Source organism: Pogoniulus pusillus, chromosome 24 (genome assembly GCF_015220805.1).
Source record: "Pogoniulus pusillus isolate bPogPus1 chromosome 24, bPogPus1.pri, whole genome shotgun sequence".
Classification (NCBI taxonomy): domain Eukaryota; kingdom Metazoa; phylum Chordata; class Aves; order Piciformes; family Lybiidae; genus Pogoniulus; species Pogoniulus pusillus.
In genome coordinates this window covers 18,780,142-18,798,996 of record NC_087287.1, presented here as the reverse complement: position 1 = coordinate 18,798,996, position 18,855 = coordinate 18,780,142, and the positions used below count along the sequence as shown (strand labels likewise).

At 46.7% G+C, this 18,855-nt stretch overlaps 1 protein-coding gene across 4 annotated transcripts in view; it reads right to left on the bottom strand.

The window, feature by feature from the left end:
* Positions 1–8,367: 8,367 nt before the first annotated feature.
* The window catches only part of BDNF (brain derived neurotrophic factor), a 44,886-nt gene continuing 34,398 nt past the window's right edge, over positions 8,368–18,855 (bottom strand). For all 4 annotated transcript variants that reach the window (XM_064163850.1, XM_064163852.1, XM_064163851.1 and 1 more), the window contains exon 2: positions 8,368–12,419. In XM_064163850.1, the coding sequence (XP_064019920.1) occupies positions 11,658–12,419 (762 nt within the window). In that variant the 3' untranslated portion in view covers positions 8,368–11,657. The remainder of the gene's footprint in view (positions 12,420–18,855) is intronic.

Here is an 18,855-nt window from a genome sequence, read left to right as displayed (position 1 = left end):
CCACAGGTAAAGGCAGTACAGGATCTGGTCCTGATAACGCAGTGGCACGCAGAGTGTGCGTGGCTGCTGGGAGTCTGAGCTCCGTAGGTAAAGGCAGTACAGGATCTGGTCCTGATAACGCAGTGGCATGCAGAGTGTGTGCGGCTGCTGGGAGTCTGAGCTCCGTAGGTAAAGGCAATACAGGATCTGGTCCTGATAACGCAGTGGCATGCAGAGTGTGCATGGCTGCTGGGAGTCTGAGCTCCGTAGGCAAAGGCAATACAGGATCTGGTCCTGATAACGCAGTGGCGTGCAAATGTGCACAGCTGTCTTAGGAGACAATAGGCTCCTCATATATATATATATACAGCCTTAAATGAGCTCTGCAAGAAAGATATGCAGGCAGGTGAGCTGCAAGTGAGTCAGAGCAAGAGGTCTGGGCCTCTGAGCATCTGAGTGGCTGAGCATCCGAGCTATGCAGGGGTCTGAGCTGCAAGTGAGGGTCAGAGCACTTTGTTTACCTGTGCACCCCTATTTATTGAATGTGGGATGAGATTAATGGTCCCTTTGGCCACTAGAATGACCAATCAGGTTGGCAATCAGCCAAACCTTACCATAATAGGCAGAAGGCTCTTGCCTGGACTCCCCCAAATATGGGGATCACATGGGCTTACCCCAGGGAGACACGAGCTGGGTGTGTGTGGGCTTACACAACCTGTTTACAACCAGGGGTCCTGGCAGAAAAACATGTCCAGGCAAGTCATAGGCATAAGTAAGCCTCTTTTCAGGCCTACAGGCCCTTCATGACAAGGAGAAACTGTCCTGCTCAAAGGAGAGAAAAAGGAAAGCTCCAAGAAAGCTTTGCAGAGGTTTCCAGCCTTGCAGCATTGCTCTGAAATGCTCCAGCACATCTCTGTGTAGGTGGTCATTTCGGCAGCGTGGCACCAAGCTGTGAGTTATACCCTGGTTATAGCCCTGCGTAATGCCTGACACACACTTCAGGGGAGAAGCTGTGCCAGTTCTTAGAAACTGGAGCTATCTATTGCGTTACAGAGCACATAAAAGAGGAATTTATGATGTGACCATTGAGTAATGGATTGCAGACCCCTAAAATCATCTCCGGCTACAGAAATGCTCTGTTTCAGCATTGCCTTGTACTTAACTTCCTGCCTTGAAAGTTCAAGCAAGGCTCTAGATCATCAGCTCACCCACTGTATTATTTTCAGTGACAGGCAGGGCTAATTAGCTTGTACAGCTATTGTTTGCACTACTTCATCCTCATTATTTCTCTGACTTACCACGCAGGCAACAATTATAAAGCCGTAAGGACATGCAGAGTTATGCCTGGAATCTCTGGTTTGGAGGAGGCACTGCTGCTGCTAGCAGTGGATGCCTACCTGACAGATTTATGGACAGATTGCATGTGCTCATCTGCCTTTCCTCGGTGTCCTATGCTGCACAAGCTGAATTTAACAGCTGGCAAATAGAGCCCTGCAGTCCCTGTCCACACTAGGATTACTGGAATAAAATGCCTGACCATCACAGTATCATCAGGGTTGGAAGAGACCTCACAGATCATCAAGTCCAACCCTTTACCACAGAGCTCAAGGCTAGACCATGGCACCAAGTGCCACGTCCAACCTTGCCTTGAACAGCTCCAGGGACGGCGACTCCACCACCTCCCCGGGCAGCCCATTCCAGTGTCCAATGACTCTCTCAGGGAAGAACTTTCTCCTCACCTCCAGCCTAAACCTCCCCTGGTGCAGCCTGAGGCTGTGTCCTCTTGCTCTGGCGCTGGCCACCTGAGAGAAGAGAGCAACCTCCTCCTGGCCACAACCTCCCCTCAGGTAGTTGCAGACAGCAATAAGGTCACCCCTGAGCCTCCTCTTCTCCAGGCTAACCAATCCCAGCTCCCTCAGCCTCTCCTCGTAGGGCTGTGCTCAAGGCCTCTCCCCAGCCTCGTCGCCCTTCTCTGGACACGCTCAAGCATCTCAACGTCCCTTTTAAACTGGGGGGCCCAGAATTGAACACAATACTCAAGGTATTGACCATGGAGGCCTCAGGTGACAGAGTCACATGAAGACTTTGAGCTTTCTGGGAAGCAAAATGTGATGCACGTTCTAAGGTAACATGTAAAGTGATGTTTTCCCTCCAATAGCCTCTGCTGGGTGTTTGCCCTCGTTTGCACTTGGAAAACAAAGCTGCTGCGTAGTACTCGAGGTGATGAATTTCCATTTTGCTAGGCAAACAGTGACATGCAGCCTCAGGCTGGGTGGCTGCAATCCCATATAGGGTCAACAACACAGAATCAACCTGATCAGCAGAGGCAACACAGCAAGAGCAGCAGCTATTTGACATATACATACTTATGACTTCAGTATGGACTCCTGAGAGGACTGAGCAGATTGCAGACAAGTTCTAGAGTCCCCTCTTTGCACAGAGCAAAGCTGGTTTGCAACAAGACTTCTGAGAACATGGCTTGTTCCTCCTGAAGCACTAAGCAGTGGTGAGAATTTAAGCATAGGGTCACGTTTTGCAGTCAGCTAGGAAGAGCTCTTGTTTCATACCTGCTGTATCTCTCCTCTAACATTGCACAGCAAGGCAAGGACTGCCAGCTGCAGGCTGCTCTGCCTTCCCAAGTGGAAGGTCCTCTTTGGTTTCCAAAGCTGCATCCCCCTGGCCTCTTTCCTGCTGTGACAGCTCTTCAGCAGATACCTACACGGCTCACAGGCATGTACCTGCAGCTATTAGTGAGGCTGGATGAGCATGTCAGAACTTATAACCCCTGAAATGGGGAGGCAAGTACTCCACACCAGCAGAGCTGGCCTGAAGGAAGGGGAATTTAAGGGAAGGAAAGTGTAAGATAATATGGCTGTTGTGAATAGTGCAGCTGAAGCTGAGTGAGACTTTCTTCTATACCTTTCAGAATTAAGCAGTCAGAGCAAGGCACCTCTAAGACTAATAGATCAAATAAGTCCAAGGGAATATTGGCCAAGAAATGTAACCAGCTGAGAGGTGGTTTGAGGCGAGATGAAGCAGGCACAAGTCACCTTGTTGCTACACCCCAGCACTGGCAGGCACCTTCTGTCAGCAGAGAGATCTGCACCTATATCTGCACCACATCCATTGGGCTGGACCCTGTGGAGCAGCAGCTTCCCCAGGGAAGAAAGGATAAGAGGACAGGCTACAAGACTTGGGGGTCTTCAGCTTGAAGAAGAGAAGGCTTGGAGGAGACCTGGGAGTGGCCTTCCACTATCTGAAGGGGGCCTAGAGGAGGGCTGGGCAGGGACTATACACAACGTCTTGTAATGACAGGATGAGGGGTAATGGGTTTGAACTGGCAGAGGGGAGATTGAAATTGGCTGTTAGGAAAGGATTCTTTGCAGTGAGGGTAGTGAGACACTGGCACAGGTTGAGGGTGGTGAGACACTGGCACAGGTTGCCCAGGGGGGTTGTGGAGCACAGAAGCATAGAATGTGATCAAACCTAGCACCCAGCCCTATCCAGTCAACCAGACCATGGCACCAAGTGCCTCATCCAGGCTTTTCTTGAACACCTCCAGGGATGGTGCCTCCACCACCTCCCTGGGCAGCCCATTCCAATGCCAATCACTCTCTCTGTGAAGAACTTCCTCCTGACATCCAGCCTAGACTTCCCTTGGCACAACTTGAGACTGTGTCCCCTTGTTCTGTTGTTTCTCCAAGCTCTTTTGCATGCATCCTTCCAGTCCATTTTCCAGCTGTACCAATCTGTGCATGTATTATTATGTGTGCTAAGGCAGGAGGGGAGCATAGAACTGGGAGAGAGATGGTCTCATTGGGCCATTTCATAGAATCAGCCAGGCTGGAAGAGAGCTCCAAGCTCATCCAGTCCAACCTAGCACCCAGCCCTGTCCAATCAACCAGACCATGGCACTAAGGGCCTCATCCAGTCTTTTTTTGAACACCTCCAGAGACAGCAATTCCACCACCTCCCTGGGCAGCCCATTCCAATGGCAGATCATTTCCTGGAGGTACATGATAAAGCTGGCAGTGCTAACTATTTTTGTAACACAAGCATGGGCACATATACTTTATATTGCCTTTAAATAACAGGCTCCCAAGCCTGGAGTCCAAACATAGTGAAACTTGTATGTAGGACCATGCTGGGGTTAGAGCAAAAATGAGTCTCCCAGCAAAGCAGTCTTCACTTAAAGGTCAGAAAGGAGTATAATTGGAAACCTTATTAGGAGAATTTAAAATCCTCAGTGTAGATGCCAGCTGAAGGAACACTTAGGTCAGTAAGTACCTACGCTCTTATTTAGAGTCTAAATAGTTTTAAAGGCTATTAAATCCAACATAACACAGTAGAAGATATCTTGGTTTACGTGCACCAACTGCAGCTTTAACTTGGAAATTCCAGTGCTTTACAGGCTTAAGCTAGACCAGATTGTTTGCTTGGGATATTTTCTAATAAAAGGGAGGAAGGGGATGATATAAGGGTAGAACTATTTTAGCACAGGGAAGCATTTTCAGTGTTGCATGAGATGTTTTGGAAGGTGCCAAGCTCTGCTGTCCTAGCAGGATAAATTCCTTCTCTCCACAGTATCACAGTATCACCAAGGTTAGAAGAGACCTCATAGATCATCAAGTCCAACCTGTTACCACTGAGCTCAATGCCAGACCATGGCACCAAGTGCCACGTCCAATCCTGCCTTGAACAGCTCCAGGGACGGCAACTCCACCACCTCCCCGGGCAGCCCATTCCAGTGTCCAATGACTCTCTCAGGGAAGAACTTTCTCCTCACCTCCAGCCTAAATCTCCCCTGGCACAGCCTGAGGCTGTGTCCTCTCGTTCTGGTGCTGGCCACCTGAGAGAAGAGAGTAACCTCCTCCCGGCCACAACCACTCCTCAGGTAGTTGTAGACAGCAATAAGGTCTCCCCTGAGCCTCCTCTTCTCCAGGCTAACCAATCCCAGCTCCCTCAGCCTCTCCTCGTGGGGCTGTGCTCAAGGCCTCTCCCCAGCCTCGTCGCCCTTCTCTGGACACGCTCAAGCATCTCAATGTCCCTCCAACCCAGCCCTTTGCATTTCACCCAAGAGGTTACTCCTATTAAATCAGTCAAATGCTTTTGGAGTCCTTCTCTGGTGCTCTTTTTGTGATACAAAAGGAGTTTAATTCAGGTTCAGAGAGAGATGAGCAAGAGCATTATTTCAGCTTGTGCCAGTGGATAAGAGCAACGCTGGGAACTCAGGCAGCTGCTCACTGGTTATCAGCACATACAAACAACTTTCTTCTCCAACTATTTCAGCTCAGTTTTCCTGAGCTCATTTTAGTCCAGCCACCTACCTGGCCCCACTGGGAGTGTCTCCAAGTCCAATCACAGCCTTCTCCAGTTACAAGGTGCTACCAGTCCCAGGGTGGTGAGCAGACCAGCCCACTGCAGCATCCCTTGCCATGTCAAAGGCAGCTCCTACAAGACACCACAGGGTGCTTTGCCCAGCTAGTAGAGACAGAAAAGGAGGGATTTTGACAAGAAACCTTGCAGCTCTATGCCAAATCCTCCTCCTCGTCTCCTAAAATCACTGCATGAGTAAACTGGCAACAGCTGTGCTGATGAGATCAGCAGGGTCTGCTGCTAGCCAGCGTGGCTGAGGGCTCCCGGCAGCAGGGAGGCACTGGCTGCCTGCATGGCCCTCCAGGGCACTGAGGAATTACTGGGAATTGCCAGCCTTTAATTCCCTCAGGAGCTTATTTCCCTGAAGCAATGACATGCAGCCTCAGGCTGGGTGGCTGCAGTCCCGTGTGGGGTCAACAACACAGAACCAACCTGATCAGCAGAGACACCACAGCAAGAGCAGCAGCTATTTGACATACACATACTTATGACTTCAGTATGGACTCCTGAGAGGACTGAGCAGATTGCAGACAAGTTCTAGAGTCCCCTCTTTGCACAGAGCAAAGGTCAGCAGCTGTGTGTCGTTTCCCTCAGCAGAGGGCTGGTGTAGCAAAGAGCAGCTTACCTCCAAGTGCTTCCCACCACCACCTCACTGGTTGGGATTTAAGAGACTTGATTCCCAGAAGAACCTCAGATTCTACAGGTGAATCCAAATCTCACCTGGAAAAGTCAGACCCCACTCATGTCATCTCGAGGCCTTCTCCTCCCATAGGCATCCAAAAACTGCTATCAGTTTAACTCCATTGATTGATATCCAGCACAGTCTTTGACTGCCCAAAATAGCAGCAAGTGGGTAAAAAGAAAAAAAAAACCACAAAATCTCCCCACTCAGAAAAAAGAAGCTCAGAAAAATCTTCTGCTCTTCCAAAACACCCCCTTACAGAGCCCTCCTGGCTTGGGAACTGCTTCAGAAAGTCAGCCCATGGTGCTTTGTATATTTACTCCAAACAAGGGCATCCACTCCTTTTTCAGTTGCTCTGCCAGAAGGTATCTTCTCTGGGAGATCTTCATTAGAAGTAGCCTGTGGAAGCAGCTTATTGGATCCACCTGGGACACTGAAATAAATGTCCTCCCCCCAGCCTCATCATGCTTCAGTGTAGCCTTGCAGTTCTCTTCACAAATCTTCCTCTGCTGCTTGCTGTTGTTTTCTGGCTGGTAATTTAGAAGGTAAGCTATATGCCTTTGTTCCTTGCTTTGAGTGATACAAGCTATGGACATCTCTTTTCTCCTCCAGATCTGGGATTTCATAGAGAGAGTGGATGGATGGATGGATGGATGGTTGGATGGATGGATGGTTAGCTCCTGTGTCTTCCTCTGTAGTTCAAATATGTATTTTGAGGATGCCCATTTTATTCCCTAGGTACTTGTGTTTACCATATCACAGAATCACAGAACCACAGAATGGCTCAGGTTAGAAGAGACCTTAGAGATCATCTACTCCAACCTCCCCACCACAGGGACACCTCTCAACTGGACTGAGGCTCAAGGCCTCATCCAACACCCCCAGGGAGGAGGCAGCCACAGTCTCTCTGGGCAGCCTAGAGTCTCACCACCCTCAGACTGAAGAACTTCTTCCTCACATCCAGTCCAACCCTGCTCTCCCTCAGCTTCAAACCATTCCACTGTGGCCTGTCTCTAGACACCCTCACGCAAAGTCCCTCTGCAGCCTTCCTGTAGGATCCCTGCAGCTACTGGAAATCAGCTCTAAGGTCCCCATGGAGTCTTCTCTTCTCCAGGCTGAACAGTCCCAGCTCTCTCAGCCTGACCTCTCTCATGGGCAGATGTAATTTACCACCAAGCTAAAGCAACCTCATCCATCTCTGTCTTACCTAAGGGAGGAGACAGAGTCTGAGCAGAGCCAGCTCCTGCAGCCAGGCTCAGGCACATCCTATGGTAACACCACCACTCCATTCTTCCATACACCAAAGAGTTTAGCATCACCCTGCTTCTGTTGGCTTATTGAGGGAGAATAAAGCGAGCAATGCAGACACATGTGTGTTTAATATAAATGATAATCTGCAGAAGCACCATTTCCTCAGAGCTTGTGGAGATGTTGCTGGCACAGGGCTCTTGGGAAATTCACAGCAATGGAATCTTTTAAGAGTTTGGGTTTCTGCTTTTCACCCCCTCCTCTTTAAGTTGTATGGAAGTTTTCTATTCATCATGAAGATTTATTGATTGTTCTAGGGCTGTGGGATAATTAAACATAGGGAGGCTTGGCAGTTGTGGCAGAGAATATTCTTTCAGAAATGCTAACAATATGTTAAATCCAAGGAATTCCACTCACAGTACTCCCTGGGGTCATAAATAAGTTCAGTGCAGGGGATATAAATATACATGACACCACTGAAAAATCAGATACACGACTGAGCTATCACTATTGAGTTTATGTCTCACTTATCCCTTAGTTACTAAGGTTAGTAACCCCTCTCCCTCACCTCCATTACACTCATTATTTTACAGCTGAACAAAATCATATCTTTGTGTCCTTCGTGGGGTTTACTCTCATGAGCTCTTGTGTGCTAGAATTAAATGGAAATACATTATCTTGCAAGCATCTCCCACTCTTATGGAAAGCAAATCCTCCCCACCCCCTCCCCTCCTCTCCCCTCCCCTCCCGAGGCTGTCTGGCTGTGAAACAGAGATGCTGCCTGCCCTCTGAGTGAGATTTTATTGCTAAAATAGAGTAAAAAATGGTTTTGAAACAAAGAACACACACCTTTATAGGAAAACTCCAGTTTGTTTTACAATTAGAGAAAAAAGAATCACATGGTCCCCCAAAAAAACCCAAGTTTTATATATATATATTTTGAAAATATATTTAAAAACATAAAAAACTCTATAGTTAAACATATATTATGTTAATCAGTACACTTAAATATAGCTTAATTCTATTTACAGTGTGATGCAGTTGCTTTTAAATTTTAATGCCAATTGCAGGTTGGGTTTCCCCCCCCCCCACCCCCCATAAAATTATATAAATATACAATAAATATTTATGTTACACAAGGTGAATAATAGAGAACAAGGCCACAGACATTTGACTTACAGTTGCAAGAGTCTTTACTTGAACACAGCACTAGGCCTGCTGACATGCATGATATACCTTTGTCACAAACAGACCACAGCAAGAGTTTCATTAAGTGACATGAAAGACGACCCCCCTCACACACACCATCCCCACAGCCTCTGGTCTGTTAGAACTGCCAAGCCTGTCATCACGCTGTACCAGGTCAGACAGGTGGGAGCCATGGGACTGCAGTGTTTTTGCCACCTTCACATCAGTAGGCACAGAACTGGCATGTTCTGGAGAGTGTCACTTGCTGTAGTCACAGGGGACAGTGCTTCTGCAGGTTCTCTGCTCCAGCCCTTATTGCCCCCACCCACAGGGGCTGCCCTTTGCCCTCTGAACCTACTAGCCCACTACCTCATGTCTAGCACAGCAGTGTCGTCTTTACCTATGCCAGGAGAGGGTTTCTGAGATAAGAATATAGCCATAATTAACTTTGGGATATAAGGAGCTTTATTTCTAGCATGATTCTCTTGGAAATTCAATTTCTATGACCTGGGAATTATTTTATTCCTTTATCTGAATGAGATTACTGCCACATCCTAGCTATCATTTCTTTTTCCAGTCTAGCTGAGCCATAATGTTTGTTATTCACTCATTATCAGTCACATCCTTTCCCCTTCCAAAGCAACCAGCACTGGTTTTGATGGGAGCCACTATGTCACCATCTCTCTGCTGTAGTTTGGGAACTTTGTTGAGAACAGCTCCTGAGCTATGGCTGGGTTATTAAATGCAAAGAATTGTAATAGACATACAGGGACTGGCTACAGTGGAAAGAAATTCTCCACTCTATCAGCAGTTAACTTGCACGAAGAACACTTCAGCTGAAGTGCTGAGGCATTTCAGTAAGTCCCTATGTGGGAGACTTAGAGGGACAACTTACAACTGATAGGGAAGGCTGAGGTTTGGAGTTGAGGGGGGTTACAACCCTTTCTTCTCACTCACTGTCCATGCACATCTGGCCAACGTAAAATGCTTCCATTGTACAGCTGAGATGACTCTTCCTCGACAGTTATCTTAGGGATGGGGAAGCCCTTCCACCTCTAGTAGAAGAAATCACTGATATTGAAGGTGCCTGTTGGCTTCCAGGCTTTCTATCATTTTCAGATAAGCTTTGCCCAGCCTAGGTTTTTAACTGAATTCAACAACAAGGCAGACTATTGCAGATCCTGCAGCAGGTCTATTTTGCAGCATTTTCCTCTTTGTTCAGTTACTTCTCTTCATGTACAGCAACTACAAATATAGCATCTGCCTCCAGTGAGCTCACTAATGAGCTATTTCTGCCCCTCTGCCCACTGTAGTCAGAGCAAGTGCTATGCACAGCTCTCAGGCTTACAACCTGCCTTTTTAGAAAGACTTCTGTCAGGATAGTTGGAGGGGTAGCACAGGGCTAAATACGTCTGTCAGAACCTAAGCAACGCTAAGCCAACTCCTCCAGCACTTGCTCTTCACTTACGTCAAGAGGATTTTTTTGTGCCAAGAGTTGTTTCACAAAACAAGGCTGACAGCAGAGGTAGAGCCGCACGAACACAAATGCTAATTGCTCTCAGCTCCAGGCAGGGCTCCCTTCTGCCGCCTTCCCCGGCTGCTCCCCAGGGCTCCTTCAGGCAGGGATGCCACAGCAACTTGCTCACAGTGCTCCGCTGGCCTGAGGCTGCCAGAAGCGCTGCGGAGCGCAAAGGCAGCAGTGTAGAGAGCAAAGTCCTCACTCTTGCAGGATGCATAGGACCACATTCAGCACTGATTACGATTTGGACAGCCTCAGTCAACCCCAAACACTGTTATTTGTCCCTGAAGTGGCTGAGCTACTCAGTCCCACGACCGACCTGATTTCAGAGCCACTATCATCTTTCTAGACCCTTTTGCCAGGGTGCTTCACCCAGACATTTAAGTGCAGAGTCTTTTATTACACGAAAATTGCTCTCAGCCTCCTATAGAATATCTTCTATAGGACAAGCTCCAGCTGCATGCTAAGCGAAGCGCTTGAAAGATCACAGGCAGCATCCTCCCAGAGGGGAGGAAAGGGGAGGGGAGGAGGAAATCCCAAACACAAACAAACGCGGTAGAAGCAAACGCAGACCTCAAAAGACAGCAAATAACAATAAATAAACCCATAAAGCTAAAAAAAAAAAGGCATGTTGCCATACAGTTAAATAAGTGCTGCCTCTAAGCCTGAAGTTCAACAACATGAAGTGGAACATCACCCATCTTTTGCTTTGATTTTTTTTTTCCCAGTTGCCTATCTTTTAATTATTATTATAATTATTATTTTTTTATCATTATTATTTTTAATGATGATTTTTATTACCACTATTTTTTATTATTGTTGTATTTAAATTTATTTATTATCGATTATTTAAATCATCACTACAATTTTTTTCCCTCCCCATCAGCAGTCGCATTGCTATCGCAAACACCTTCACACCCTACCAAACCCAACCAAATTTGGTTTGAATCCAGAAGAAGGTCATGATTTTTTTTTTCCCTCCCTCTTCCCCTCCCCCCCCAATAACTCAATCTAAGGGGAGCTCAACAAACAAAAGAGAACCAGTCAAACTATGACAACAGCACCTTGACATCGTTTTAATTCCAACGCTACCCGAAAGTGAAAAGCAGTGAACAGATAGAACGCTAACAGAAAGAAAGATATTTACTGTCTCAGCTGTAAACGGAATGTTTTGGTTCGATTTATTTTCTCCGAAAGAGGACGTTTTAAATCATCAATTCACAATTGGAAGCAGCATGCAATTTTTTATTCTTTTTTTTTTGTGTGTTTTTTTTTTTTTCCAACTTTTTTATGTTTTTCAATTCTTGGCAACGGCGACAAACCACAATGTTATCGAGGAATGGAATGCAGACTTCTCTTTGCTTGGTTTTGTTGCTTTTTTCCCCCCCCTCCCCTCCTTTTTTTTCCCCCCTTTTTTTAAACTTGTGCGCAAAAATGACTTCTGTTCCCCTTCAGGTCATGGATATGTTCAATAAATAGCTTGTGGAACCACTGTACTGTATAAACTTCAGTTATACATGCAGTCCATAAAATTCTTCTTCTTCTTCTTTTTTTTTTTCTCCTTTTTGTTTTGTTTTCTTTTTTTTAAACCGAATAATTTACCCTGTTATGTATATATACAAATAGATAATTTTGTCTCAATATAATCTATACAACACCAAGCCACTATCTTCCCCTTTTAATGGTTAATGTACATACACAGGAAGTGTCTATCCTTATAAAGCGCCAGCCGACTCTCTTTTTGTTATCCATGGTGAGAGCTCTCACGTAAGACTGGGTAGTTCGGCACTGGGAGTTCCAGTGCCTCTTGTCTATGCCCCTGCAGCCCTCCTTTGTGTACCCCTTGGGGTTGCATTTGGTCTCGTAGAAGTATTGCTTCAGTTGGCCTTTGGGCACTGGGACTTTCTCCAGGACTGTGACAGTCGCCCCAGACATGTCCACTGCAGTCTTTTTCTCTGCCGCCGTCACCCACTCGCTGGTGCTGTCACAGACGCTCAGTTCCCCGCGGCGAGCTGGGTCAGAGTGGCGTCGGACCCTCATGGACATGTTTGCAGCATCCAAGTAGTTTTTGTACTCCTCAAGCAGAAAGAGCAGTGGGGGTTCCAAAGGCACTTGACTGCTTAGCATGACTCGAGATGTGTACAAGTCTGCATCCTTGTTTTCCTCGCTGGGATGGATGTCCTGGTCCTCGTCTAGAAGCTCCTCTATGACGTGTTCAAAAGTGTCTGCCAGCGATGTCAGTCCTCTTGAACCAGCATTGGGCCCATTTAGGCTCTCGAGAGTCCCGTGGGTCCGAAGACCTGGGTAAGCCAAGCTGCCTTGTCCTCTTACACTAGCTTCTTTCATAGGGGCAGCTTTCATGCAACTGAAGTATGAGATAACCATAGTAAGGAAAAGGATGGTCATCACTCTTCTCACTTGGTGGAACTGTTAAGGACAAGAAAAAGAAGATTATAAGGGACAGACTAATATAAACTCACCCAAGTTTTCACGACACACGATGCATTGTCTGCAGAGTTCTGCTGCATGCAGCTGCAACTCATTACTGGTGATAAAGCATACTCTTGTATGAGGGTGTTCTCTGATTTAGAGCTTTAGATGAAGCAGATGCTGAAGCTTAGGCAACACTGATATCAGCAAGCCAGAGTCCCTGTGTGCCAAACTCTTTCTGCCACATTAGATCCTATGCAAACTCCCTTATTTATTGACAGATCACATCTACTTCAAAGAACAGCAGAACTGCTATTTAGCAACGCAGCATTTCGGCAATAGAAGACAGCTTCACATGTGTGAAAGGCAGGGCTTCCATTTCAAGTGCAAATGCAAACATCTAATGTTAAAGATCTCCCTATGCCAAAACTATTTTATCATTTTATCCACAAACACACCTCCACCCCCAAACCCCTGAGAGAAATTGCATTAGCATTTTGAAAGCAATCTCTGAAACATAGGAAGAAGCCATACAATTCTGGGGGCTCAGCAGGTCAGCTCCTCATCTAAAGGTGGAAAGTGTATAGGATTAAATGCAGAACAAGAAAAGTGGTCCAAGACAGTGCACTAAATCCCAGTTGAACAGATTGCTTGGAATGTGTGAATGCCATGGAAGTGAGCTGCTGGATTGTGGAGCTGATGAGAGCTGTACTGAAATGACAGTACCAGAACCACTGTGCTGTACCTTCCCAGAACCCTATGCCGACTCTTCTCAAGTGAGTAAAGAATCTCTTGAACCCATCTGAACTCCTGAATCCACCCTGAACCAGAAGCACAGCCAGCCCTACTGCCATACTGCAACAGTAGTCTGCCCACTTCTTCCACCATCTGCCCCAAGATCTAGTGCACATTATGGGCCACGCTTTGAGGCTTATGTGCCCAATTGGCTCTGTCCTCTTTGGGAGTGGAGGGACAGCACTGGAAAAGAACACTGGTAAGAAAACTCTTCACCAGCCTTAGACTCAGCACCTCAGCTGATAGGAGCAAGCCTTAGCACTCCAGGCAGCTCCTAGCCCTAGCACTTGGCTGAATCTCTGTAGTCTGTATGCTCCTCAGGGTAGAGACTGTCTCCTCTTCAAGTGAGGAGCATGCACTTTAGGTACTATTCCAGGAACCCCCCAGACCCTACAGTGACAGAGAGCTACGCATTCTGTCTGATCCCAAGTGCTACTACAGCATCCATCACATCCAACTGCTATTTCCCCTCCTTCCGATCCCTGCTCTCAGCAGCCCTGCTTGCTAGAAAGCAGTGGCATCCTTCACATTTTTGAGGCAGCAGCTAATGCTTGTTTCAGAGCTTTTGAAGTTCATTCGGAAGTACCTCATACTTGGCAGTGCTCACTGGAGTAACTGCTATTTCTGTTTGCCAACAGGGTGCTATGCAAAAGCCTTACTTCATCTCCTGCAAATATGCTGTGGGAAACTCTTCAGACTTGAACATGGAAAGACAATCTATCATAAAACACACAAATGAAAGGAAATATGCACCAGAGCAGCACTGCCCAAAATGTAGGCCTCCGTTTACTTAATGAAGTAAGGGGGGGGGAGTGGAAAGTGTTTGGGTTTGTGTTCATGCCCTCCTCACCCTCAGCCTCCCACTAAACAAGATTTTGGCTAAGAATCCTCTCTACCCCAACACAACTCTTCCTTCGTTCTTCCACCTCTCTTCCTGTTTAGAAGTGTTATTGTGGCATAGATTTCTTCCAGTTAAACAAACCTGACATCTGTGACTCACAGGAACACAGTGTGTTCTCCAACCATGCAGCACATTAATATTTTGCAGATTTTTTTTCTCTTCCCAGCATCTTTGAAAACATTCTACAGAGGGTAATACCAGATTTCTGCCTCAAAGGGGAGGGAGAGAGATGCTAGAGATGATTTACAACAGAAGGAAGAAGGTTATCACCCTTCCTTTATCACACAAGGAGAGACAAGACAAGAGGGAGGAGGAGTGGCTCAGCAAGCATGCAAACAGACACAGTGGAACAGGCAACAAAACTAACAATATTCATACACACTCTCTTCTGAGAATTCACAGAAGCATAGAAGGTTAGGGGCTGGAAGGGATCTAATCCAACCCCCCCTGCCAGTGCAGAATCACCTATACCAGATCACACAAGAATGCATCCAGGAGGGTTCTTGAATATCTCCAGAGTTGTTTTATATAGAACTTAAAAGGACAAAAAAAAAGGCAGCCAAACACCCACATCCCACTGACCACCAGAGCAGTGAACAGAACACAGATCTCCTGGCTCCTCATCAAATGCCTGCTATTTTTATTAGAGCAGTGCCCAGAGGTCCCAGCCAACATCTCAGCTGCAGTCTGGAGGGCAGACGCAGTCTGCGCCCATAGCTCACCAAAGAGCCTCCCAGTGTAAAAGAGAAAGGACACGAGGCAAAAAGCACAGAGTAAAAGAGAAGCTTACACCCATCAGCTAAGTGTACCAGTTGGACCCTGCCTGTCAAGTTAGGTAAGTGAACAAAACACAGAAGGGTTCTAGGACCAGGCCACATCCACCATTGTCACTGGGCTGTTTACATCTCATGATGGCAATGAATTTGGAGGAATGTGAAATTATAGAATCATAGAATCAACCAGGTTGGAAGAGACCTCCAAGATCATCCAGTCCAACCTAGCACCCAGCCCTGGCCAAGCAACCAGACCATGGCACTAAGTGCCTCATCCAGGCTTTGCTTGAACACTTCCAGGCACAGTGACTCCACCACCTCCCTGGGCAGCTCATTCCAATGCCAATCACTCTCTCTGTGAAGAACTTCCTCCTAATATCCAGCCTATACCTCCTCTGGCACAACTTGAGACTGTGTCCCCTTGCTCTGCCAATGACTGCTTGGTCACCAGATCTAACAGTACTTTGTCTCATGTTAAATTAATCCATCCTTAACGAATTTTGCCTTCCAAAGAATAGGGGAAAAAAAAAAAGAGAGAGAAGGAAATGAAGGAAATTGCTGTCAAGTTTGATCAATTTACATCCCATCTGATGGCACACAACTGCTGCTTTTATCTGGAGTACCAAGAAAAATGTACAACTGGGCTTTGAAAACCAACAACTCTTCAGACTGCCATCATCCACATAACATACAGATAATAGACGACAAACTGTGGTGCCTCCCCCCACCCCCAAAGCCACCTCTCATCCTCCTGTAACAGTAGAAGAGTATGTCAAAGTAAGCTTTAGTAGTGCAGACACATGGAATATTGCTAGCAGACACAGATCAAATAACTCCTCCTTCATGAGTGAAGCTCAGACTGAGCTGAACTGTGCAAGCAGAATGTGAAAAGATTCCTGTATCTTGACAGGACTTGAACACCACACACAGCCCTTGTCTTTGGCAGCAAAGTGATATTGAGTGATTTAATATGAGGAAGTAATATCCTAACACCTAGGAAGTCTCTTCATTTTAGAAGCCACAGCAGTTTCTAGCAGCAGCTGCTCAAAATCTACTAGTTTAACATGCTAGAGTAAGATTTAAATATCACTTCATGGGTATTAAAACAAAACCTTTCAGGGGCTGCTGAACTGACTTGCAGATCAGAGAATGGTTTGCTTTGGGAGGGACCTCCAAAGGTTATCTAGTCCAATCCCCCTGCAGTCAGCAGAGACACCCTTCAATAGAGCAGGTTGCTCAGAGCTTTATCAAGCCTGACCCTGAATATCTCCAGTGATGTGGCCTCAACTATCTGATGGGCAACCTGTTGCAGTGCTCTACCACTCTCATGGTGCGGAACTTGTTCCTAACATCCAGTCTAAGTCTGCTCTTCTCTCATTTCAAACTATTGTCCTCCTCCTGACAATCCAGGTCTTTGCAAGCATCTGCAGCCTGTTTGTAGCCCCCTTCAGGTACTGGAAGGGTGTGCTTAGGTCTCCCTGGAGCCTTCTCTTCTCCAGGATGAACAACCCCTGCTCCCTCAGCCTGTGCTCACAGCAGAGGTGCTACAGCTCCCCAGTCCTTTTTGTGACCCTTCTCTGGACCTGCTCCATCAGGTTTGTGTCCTTTCTGTGTTGAGGGCTCCAGAGCTGTAAGCAGTACTGCAGGAGAGGTCTTACCAGCACAGAGGAAAGTGAACACATGGCTCATCTCTTTTAGTGAGGTGGAACTAATGTCCCTATCTGGCACCAAGGTGGTCACTGGAAACAGCCTGGATGACAGCTTCCAGTCCTTCTCCCATGCTCTCTAACTAGTAAGCTTTCATTGATTAACTGCTTTCTCTGTTAAGTGCCCTGTAAACCCCAAATGCTAACAGGTTGCAGACACCCTTCTGATCATACGAGGCAGTCGCTGTGCCACTCCACATGCATGCAGAACCCAGGCAGGGACACGGGACAAAGCTCTACCTTCCTGTTTTCCCAGCACACTACCAGCCCTTTCCATGCTGGGTATATTCACCACTCTGAGGCCTTGCATGGAGATGCTCCAGCATTCCTAGACACAGCTACACCTGGTGATACCCTGGCAGAGTGAGCAACTATCTCCCATGGTGGCTCATCGGAACTGGAGTAGCTTTGCTGATACTGCATGTTCTGAGGGCATCTGCACAGCTGAACAGCAGACAAAGCAGAGTAGCTGTGGCCACTTATAGCCAGATGTGCAGGCAGAAAAGTACAAAAGAAAAGCACTGATATTGCAGCCTCAGTTTGTAGACCTATTACACATTCATCCTTTCCCTTCTCAGATGTAGGAGGTACAGGTCTTTACTCCCTACCTTCTAAAAACAGTAACTAAAGGCTATAGCCCTTCAGACTCCTGTTCACTTCAAAGACTTCTCTAGGAGAGGGAACCTCAGTTCAGTTGCTGTCCCAAAGAATGCTGTGTAACTCCCACAAACTTCCATAACAGATACATGTTAGCCACCCCGAGACTGAGCCTGGAACTACTCCCTCAGGTCACACAAGACATATATTCAGATATCTTAGATCAGCTTCCCCAGTGCCATCCATTCTCATGGCTGCAAGAACATCTCTCCTATAGCTGAAGCAATGAAAAGAGGTCACCCACCATGGACCAGATCTCAGGAAGACATGACCTAGTTTGTACTTCAATGAAGTCCACACAATTACAGCTAGAATAAGGGCACATAATTGTGGCATTCATCTCCACTATTGGGAAGGAGGCTCATTAAATGAAGGTCATGTCAATTATCTCCAGCTAGTTTACATATGCAGTCAATTACCTAGCTAGACTATTTATTTCACTATCTGTATCTAATGAGGATTCACCACTTAATTGTTTTATTTCATTATTTTCAGTTCTTTCCAGCAGGAACCTAGCAGCTTAACAGGTTGTGTTACCAGCAGAGAGACCTGACAACGAGCCGTGAGCACGTAGCGGCTTTTCTGCGTCCTGATATGTGCCCTGGAAGTCGAAATAACTTTCAGCAGTGAATAGACTCACACCGCTTTAATCTCCAGAGCAGACAGAATTAGCAGCAAGGCAACATTCATCTTCTGCCTTGCCGTTTCCTGAGCCCTTCACACAAAAGTTCAATTTACTAAACACTACTGAATGGCACAGGCAGGAGTTGCTGCTCTCCGCATCGCCGCCGGAGTGTGCGAGCGGAGACCAAACCCAGGATGCGTGTCAGCACACGATCTGCAGAGCCTAAACCTCCTGAGACCAAAACAGGGTTAGCCTTTAACACATGCACTACTGGATGTCTGACACACTCTGGTTCTCCTCCAGGCTGTTTATGTGGCATGGGCTATAATTACTTTTTATTACTGAAAATAAAGTGGCCTCCTGCCCACCCCGACACCCCCTCCCCCAGCACACACCCACACCCCAATTTGTATTCTTGTAAGTTTGTGCTTTAAGTCAGGAAGAAGAAACCAGTTTCATTTTTATTCCTGCCTTGCTTGGCTTGGTTTTGGGGTTTAGTGGGTTTCATTTTTCCCCCCCTGAGGTTATAAAAATCTATTTAGCCCTAAGTGCCAGAGATGTCAGAGACTAAGAACCATTTTGAGGACTAAGAGAAGCAGCAAGCAAATTTACAGCTGGTTTACAAACGACAACTTTTAGGATGAGAAATTTGCTTTCATCTTCTGTTGCTAAGTATTGCCTATGGTACAGCTGAGAGCAAAGAAACTCCAGGGCTACAGCAGTCCCAGAGAAGGACACATCTGTCTAAAGCACTACAAGGGGTTTCGTGGGATTCCAAGGCTTTATTGGACCTTCCCCAAGCAGAGGTGGGCAAAACCCCAGAGAAAATAATGGCAAAATAACAATGCCATGCCATTACAGCCCTGATCCTCCACAGAGTTATGCATCAGAGTTTCCTACAAGCTTTCCTCATACCTTTCTGGACAGTCAGACAGCCACGCAAAGGCCACAATTGCTTCAGAGCTCTGAGTGAGAG